Source organism: Leptonotus elevatus, chromosome 6 (genome assembly GCF_054856555.1).
Source record: "Leptonotus elevatus isolate MCC_2025b chromosome 6, RoL_Lele_1.0, whole genome shotgun sequence".
In the NCBI taxonomy this organism is placed as follows: domain Eukaryota; kingdom Metazoa; phylum Chordata; class Actinopteri; order Syngnathiformes; family Syngnathidae; genus Leptonotus; species Leptonotus elevatus.
The window spans coordinates 1768835-1777368 of NC_141244.1; the positions used below are offsets into that span (position 1 = coordinate 1768835).

At 39.2% G+C, this 8534-nt stretch overlaps 2 protein-coding genes across 6 annotated transcripts in view; both read right to left on the bottom strand.

Annotated features, from left to right (window-relative positions):
* Nucleotides 1–8534, bottom strand: part of azi2 (5-azacytidine induced 2) — a 56882-nt gene that overhangs the window by 24152 nt on the left and 24196 nt on the right. The window lies entirely within an intron of this gene.
* Nucleotides 107–8534, bottom strand: part of LOC147171776 (uncharacterized) — an 18146-nt gene continuing 9718 nt past the window's right edge. Inside the window, exon 8 of the mRNA XM_086077785.1 lies at nt 107–274. Within this exon, the coding sequence (XP_085933911.1) occupies nt 107–274 (168 nt within the window). The remainder of the gene's footprint in view (nt 275–8534) is intronic.

The following is an 8534-nucleotide window of genomic DNA, read 5'->3' on the forward strand; positions in this document are numbered from 1 at the left end:
CAGAATGTGTCAGAATGGGCAGGAGGTTGTGATCTGCACATTTCTGTTCATTCTCCTTGCGAGTCTATATCTCTTGTCTTCCTTCCGTGTCTGTTTATTAAATATTCTAGGTTGGTCCTGAGAGCCGGGTGCCAAAAGACCTAAGGATTCCAGCGGGCGTGGTGGACTCCAGAAAGACCATGGCCATGGCACAGGCTCCCTGAGTGAGCCTAAGATTATTTTTTGAGGACTGGAACTCTGCCAGCCAGCTGGGATCTGACAGGCTTACGGCATTCTGACAGAGGGAAGACAACAGTGGTGAGAAAAGTGTGAGTGAAAAAGATTGTGCGAAGGTACTGACGCAATAGTGTAAAACCTTGTGAATACTAGTCAATGGCAAGTGGAAGGGAACGGAGCCAAGTAACGTCCGTGTAAAGAGGGGTTACTGGAGTCGTGTACATACTTAAATTCTGTGAAACGCTGACAAAAGGCCTTGTGTGAGTGTGTGAAGTGAATGGAAATGTAGTATCACTTGATACTTACTTCATATTAAACATATTAAGTGACAACTCATTGTGGAAGCATAGGCAAGAATTATCCGCCATGTTGGGTAGAAGCTTGAGTATTGTGTGTAAAAGTTGTTAACATTGTTAAAAAATTTTACTGTTTCAATTTATATCTTAACCGTTTTGATTTTAGTTAGAGCTGTGTAATAATAAGAAAACAGTTTATTCAAATGTTATTCGATGTATAGTGCCTTTGTTCTCTTCTCTGGGAAAGAAATGTCTAATAAGATTTCTGTTGTTATCTAAAGGAGTAATGTTTGGAAGTGCAAGCAAAGTTTCTGTCCATAAATTATCCGGTCCAGGTGGTGCCGGGACCAATTATTTTCCTACATCTGGAGTGGACTAGGATACGAGCTGAAGATTTATTATCTGTTTTTGTATTTCACTCTTCCCACAAGGACAGGAGACAGGAGGGGGAGACTATTTTCTGTAAACACTGTTTTTGTATAAGTTGGGATGAGCCCAGAAGGAGGGCACATTTAGAGACCACTTCTGATTCAGTAAGGGTTCTGAATGACTTTAGAAATTTCTAAATAAAATCTCTTGCAAAAAAGCCTCTTCACTTGATCTCAACTTTGAGTTTTATTTCAACATGCAAGAAAACAGAGAACGTTTTCTATCAAAGTGTATGTGAGTACGGCCTCTCACTGTGTTAGTCTGTCTGTGAGCTCCTGTATGTGTCTGTGTCATATTGTCTAAAATATTGTCTAAAAGGGTTTGAGACTTGTGTATAAGGGGTTGTTAGATATGGAGGACCAAAAGTGCCAAAATTAAATAAATGAATACACCATTAAATAATTAAATGTGTCATTAATTAATTAAATGTTAAATTTATTAATTAAATATGGAATTAAATAAATCAATGTGTTATTAAATGTGCCATTAATTAATGAAAATACCTATGATTATTTGTAAATAAATATATAATGATTTTTCTATTTAATTAATTATTTCATGGTCACTGTGTTGCGACGTTTCATGAATTTATTTTATCTGTCAAACTCACCCATCAAAGTTTGGTGGGCAGGTCCTAACACCTGATTGGCCACCCTGCTCACCAAGTCAAGGCAAATCCAAAAATGAATCAATGCATTGATGAGTGAGTAGCTAGTAAACACAATTTGATAGGCTGGGTGGCGCTATTTACCTCAATAGGTGCATTACCATGAGACTCAGATTTACGCTCTCATGATGTGCTTTTTGAGACGTGTTGAAATGGAAGTCAGAAAAGTAAGTTGGAAGTACAGGGCCACTTTTGTGTAAAAATTGCTTCCTGAGGGGATAACAAGTTTTATTGAGCCAAGGCTGCTGCAGCTCCATACACGCATACTATTTATTCTCGTGACGTTCATGAAGAGCGTTAGCGTGACGTGACCGCCTACAACAACTGCGAGATCTCGCGAGAGTCGAGGCGGGACATTACGAGAACTACGCCTCAGAGGCAAATCACTCTTCAATGGAAACACCTACAAGTTAAAACTGTACTTTAGCGAAATAGTAGAAATATTGCTTTTATTTTTATGTTGGTTTTGCACAATAACAAGCCTTGATCATTCTATATCAGCAAAAAAATCCATCACCGTAGCCGCCGTGTTTCTAACCTCTTCAGGCCGAAGCAGTCGATTAGACAAGATTTTAGTGAATCAGCCCCGCCCACTATCTTTGACGGGCGCGTTTGATGATAAAATAAAGTCATAAAACGCTGCAACACAGGAACATGAAATAAATAAATACAGAAATTATTATTTATATATATATATATATATAGGTAATTTAATTAATGACACACTTATTTAATCATATATTGGTGTATTCATTTAATTAATTTTGGCACTTTTGGTCCTCCATAGTTAGATAGTGTCTAACAACCGCATAACAAAACGGTGGAAATAAGAAATTTTGGGTGGTGTCAGACCTGAGGTGCTTTGGCCGATGGTGGTCCTGTCAGGGCTTAATACCCAGGGAAATTTGTGAGATAATTTTTTTTAATAAATAACAAAAACATTGTGGGATTGAATAAGGTTAACTTGAATAACTAAGGGGCTAATTGGATGGATTGGTACTCAAGGCAGTTATTATGAGATTGTACTAATTAAAAGTAAGTCCAAGTTTGCATTGCTGTGAATGGTAAATATATGTACTAAGGGGGGCGTCTGTTCGGTGACTAATCCTGAGGGGGGTAAGTGCGTTTTATGATTACGCCCATCTGGTAAGTGGTGACCAATCTGTGGTCGGTCCATGCTTGTTCTTGTGCCATGTTTGTGTGGAGCAGTCGGATTAGCCATTCTTGTAGCAGAGTTAAACGACGCCTGCTGATTGTTGGGCATCCGTCCCTTGAGAGAGGGGGGAGGTGAAAATTGCACAGACCCCGGTTGGGTCGCCTTGTTGAGAACCTTATCAATGTGTCCTGGAGGCATGCAGGAAGAGAACTATTAGACGTATTTAGGTGTGTTTGAAAAGAGAGAGAATAGTTAAAAAGGAAGTAGGAGACAAAAAAATATGTTAATAATTAGTAATTAATTCTTTGACCGCCAAAAACGTTTAATAGCGTTTAGTAAAATCCAAATGAGTGCCGCCAAAAACGTTAAAAGACGTTAACTATGTTTTTTAATGGAAACGGGTGGAGGAAAGCCTTGGCCAGCTGTGCTCAAAGTATCAAGCAGATCGAGTTAGTAGAATGACTATTTATGAGCACTATATGGCAGCGATGACTCTCTTTGGACAAGATCGGGTAGGAGTCAGTAGTAGAAGAAGTGAGGTGGAGCTAGAGTGTTGAGGGGAGAATAGCTGAGGAAGCGAAAATGGCGACCGGTTGCAAGCAGCTCACGCTTGAGCATTTTGAGCAAGACGAAACGCATCGACCAGTGCTAAAGAGCACATTGATGATGATGATGGTGACTCCGAGGTTGACGCCGAAGTTGAAGCGTTGACGACCACGTCGTAAAGCCTCACCGGCTAGCGATGCTAACGCCGAAAAACGTGGTGCACAACCGAGCACTTCTGCACAGGCGGACGTTCAATCGGACGATGAAGAGTACCCTGAGTCCAATGCATATTCATCGGACGAGTGGGTACAGTTTGATCACAGAGAAGACACTGGTTCTGCACTACAATGCCACCATGAATGGAGTGGATAAGCTGGATCAGAACATCTACCACCCATTCACGCGGAAAACATTGAAATGGCAAAAAAAATGTGTTGCCTATCTATTTCAAATATGCATGTTCAATGCATATATCCTGCACAAAACAAAAAATCCTGGGAAGTGCCAACACTTTTTGGAGTTTATCCGGCAGGTGGTGAGGGTGGCTGTTACCACAAGACAAGGAGGAGGAGGAAGAGGAGGAGGAAGTTGTTGCAGGTATAGGAACTGAAGGGCATGAGGAAGCCAGACGTAACACCAGGTCACCGTATCATGATCCTGAGAGTTGACTTGATGGCAACATGGCCAAACACACACTACAGTACATACCTGCTACTCCCCGGATAAAAAGGCCGGCAAGTGTAGGGTCTGCACGCGCAGGGGCAATCGCAGTGAAACTAATCTGTGGTGCAAATCCTGCTGCGTGTTACACAATATACCACACAAAAAGAAAAATTGAAGTGCACACAATTGTAAATAGTAACACATTCACACATTTGTAAATAGTTTGCCAAATTATTTTGTCAAGTTGTTACACTGTTGAATGTAAATAAACTTATTTTGCTATCAAAAAACACTTTTTCATTGTTGGTGGTAGTGTTTTATAGAAGTAAAGCACGAGCTTGACGCCGAAGTTGGAAGCGTTGACGCGGCCGTTATGATCACGTAGTAGTAAAGCGATGCTAACGCCGGAAAACGCGGAGCACAACCGAGCACTTCTGCACAAGCGGACATTCAATCGGACGATGAAGAGTACCCCGAGTCCAATGCATATTCATCGGAGGAGCGGGTACAGTCTGATCACGAAGAAGACACTGGTTCTGGACTACGATGCCACCATGAATGGAGTGGATAAGATGGATCAGAACATCTACCACCCGGTATAGGAACTGAAGGACATGAGGAAGCCACACGTAACACCACCGTAACGTAACCGTAACATGATCCTGATAGTAGACTTGATGGCAACACACACTGCAGTATATACTTGCTATTCCCCGGAAAAAACAGCCGGCAAGAAAGTGTAGCGTCTGCACGCAAAGAGGCAATCGCAGTGAAACTAATCTGTTGTGCAAATCCTGTTGCGTCTCCTTGCACGCAGGAGAGTGTTACACAAAAAGAAAAACTGTCGTTGAAACATCCACATAATTGTAAATAGTACCACAGTTGCACATATTTGTAAATAGTTTGCCAAATTGTTGTCAAATTGTTACACTGTTGAATGTAAATAAACGTATTTTGCTATCAAAAAACACTTTTTCATTCTTGGTGGTAGTGTTTTATAGAAGTAAAGCACTACAGAGAGGCACAAGACAGGGATGCCCACTGTCGCCTTTATTATTTGCAATATTTATTGAACCGCTTGCATTAGCCATACGCCAGGAAAGAATGATTCAAGGAATTCACTCTGAGGTAACAGAACATAAAATTAATCTATATGCCGATGATATTTTACTTTATTTAGAAAAGCCTGCTATTTCGTTAGGGGAAGTATTTAACTTAATAACTAAATTCTCACAGTTATCAGACTATTCTATTAACTGGACAAAATCAACACTTCTACCTATTACAGAAAATTCATGGAACCCTGCAAGCCAGGACCCATACTACTCATTTCCTATAGGTAATTTAAAATACTTAGGCATACAAATCTCACCTAAATTAACTGATTTAATTAATTAAAATTTTACTCCACTTCTGGATAGCATTTATAGTGACTTGGAGCGCTGGAATAATCTTCCTATTTCTCTAATAGGACGAATAGCCACTATTAAAATGAAAGTTTTACCCAAAATAAACTATTTTTTCTCAATGATTCCATTTAAACCTACGGCTAACTGGTTCCAGTTGTTGGACTCAGCCGTTACAAAATTTTACTGGAAAAAAAAAAAGCAAAGATTAGTCTATCTACTCTTCAGAAAAATAAATCCAAAGGAGGTCTAGAGGCACCAAATTTTATGCACTATTATATAGCCAACCAGCTACAATATATTATTTTATGGGCACAACCCAATAGAGATACTAACTGTTGGCTGGAACTAGAACAGAAGGATTGTAATAACCTCAGACTCCTAGATTTACTCTTTATTACAACATCGATTAAGCGACGTAACTGCTTTAAAAATCCAATGATTTCCGCCACCCTGACTGCCTGGTGGAAGACACTAGAAATGACAAAAGCCCAAGTGGAGCCCTGCGGGCTTTCTCCCCTATGGCATAACCCCGACTTTCAAATTAACAACCAATCGTTTTATTTGAATGTGTGGGAGCAGAAAGGAATTACACATCTCCACCATCTCTTCTCAGATAATATGTTTATATCATATACATCCTTGCATCCTTGTATGATAAAGAAACAAATTCCAACACTTCAGGGTACGCTCCAACCGCCTGTTTTAGCTAAAGATATTACCAAGCTTTCTCCGACAACAACAAAAAAACTCTCAAAAATATATAAGTTACTTTCATATACTGATAAAACGTCTTTACCCATCTCGAAATGGGAAACAGACTTGTCTATAGCTCCGGAATCTGACTTTTGGATTCAAGTTTGTGAAAACGTTTTTAAAATGACAAAACACACAAATTTACAACTTATCCAATATAAAATTATTCACAGAACATACATTACTCAATATATGATGAGGAAAATGGGACTCTCAGACTCCAACATTTGTCTCCAGTGTTTACAAAACACTACAGACACTTATTTTCATGCTTTATGGTTATGTACTCCGGTTATGTGTTTCTGGACTAAAGTCTTAGAAAAACTTTCCGCTGTCTTGGACTGTAGGATACCGTTAAAAACCAAATGTCAAAATTTAAAGAAACATGGTCTACGTATATAGAATTTTTTAACCTAAACTTGGATTTTAATTCTGCCTGTTAGCGAGAGCCACAGCAGCGTGATAACTTGCATTGATGTTTCTGTATTTGGCAATTTGTAACTAATGGTTGTGTTTCTATAGTCAGGAACCCGGCTGCGTATAGAGCAGTGCTGCGGTCCCCTGTCCGTGTAAACCCCCACCCCCCCCACCCTATCTATTTTTTTTCTATGCACCACATACACTCAGTAACATGCTTGGGAGGCGGGTGGATCGGAGCGTGGGAATATCATTTCCCTCGGCTCCGGTTCACCTGCTCCTAATTTTAATGCACCCCACACACACACACACACACACACATACTTGCCTCTGTGTATTATGAGGACATTTTTTCCAAACCGGTTTAATTGTGTATTACAGGGACACCCCTTTCTGCTAATGCCAGAGAGATGGGACTTGCACCCAAAAAATTTTTTTGGGGTTGTCCAGGAAAATTTCACTTCAAAACTTGAAAAAACTCAACACACGAAAAAAAGAAAAACCTGAAAAAATCCGTAATTGTGAGGACATAGATAATGACCTAAATAAGCCACGCCCATTGCAAAAATGGTAATTATGAGGACCAACTCACATTACAAGGACAAAGTTTACACAACACACAGCAACCATGTCACTGAAGTGATTTGAAAGTTCTGGCATTCTGACTTTACACAAACTAAAATGGCATTGATGTGTAATGACTTACCTGATATAAGGACACATTGTTGTACATAACAATACTGTGAAATGCAAAGTCATACCTGATCTGTCCTAAAATTGTAAGTTTTAACATGGTGCTCATGTTACAACTTACAATTTTAGGACAGACTGAAACTGGTATGTTAATAAAACTGCTTCTTATGTGAACAGGTTATCTAGGTCAAACACAGCTTTGTAATGGATAAGCTCGACATGAAACCAGATGCAAAAGAGTCAGTGAACATTGAACATTTTATTCTTTAAAACATGACTACCTCTCATCTTAAAGGATGAGCAGTTTTCTCATAGCTCATTCCTGAAATACCTTCGGATTTCTGAATTTCTGAAACAGGTTCAATGTAGGAAGTGTCCGAAGTACTGTGAGAATCTGGAACATATTCCTCTGCTAACGAATCCTCACTTGAACTGGATACATCAGCAACCTAATTTTTTAAACGAAAACAATTATTACATACATACATACATACATACACATATTGTCGCTGTTCTGTGAAAAACACTTCCACCATAGGAGCTACCGGAGAGCAGCCCGCGACCTAAAAATGGAAACGTGTTTTTCACAGGACAGCAATGATATCCATATATACAGTAGATGCACACATACTTATGCATATATACAGTGGCTCTAAAATTAACCTGCCAGATGCGGGTTAAAATTCATTTTGGCGGGTGGTCATAAATATTTACTAGCTTTACTTCGCTGTTACTTAGTGATGTTACACTCGAAGTAGAAGCTTGAGAAAAGTGTCGAGCGCTCGCGGCAGAAGTAGCTCCCGCCATTGATGGGCTAATGTGCTAAAGTTAATTTACCAAAGGTCTTCATCATCAAGCAGTTTTGCATTTTTTTTAAACGGGATATGTGCCAGATGCTGGAGCAAACTAGAAAAGCATTTAGAACCTAAAGTTTGTGCACATACTAAAGATTATTATAAATCTAGTCACATTTATTCGAAAGATGAGATGAAGCATTTAACAAGAGGGATAGTTAATATGCTTAATCTATGGCATTGCCCCTAAAACAGATATTGTGTGATACAGTCCTTCAGTTACAGTAGACTTTTCTATTTTACCGAGTCAGACAGTCGTTAAGATTGAGACAATTGCTCAACATTTAGCTGCTTGCAACTAAAGATAAAGGTATAAACATGGGTCATAATTTATCCTCTTGACTAAATTATATTCATTCAATGAAAATGCCTGCACTATTAATTCTGGTTGCGTGAAACAAAGATCCATTGCAGATACAAATAACACAGAAGATA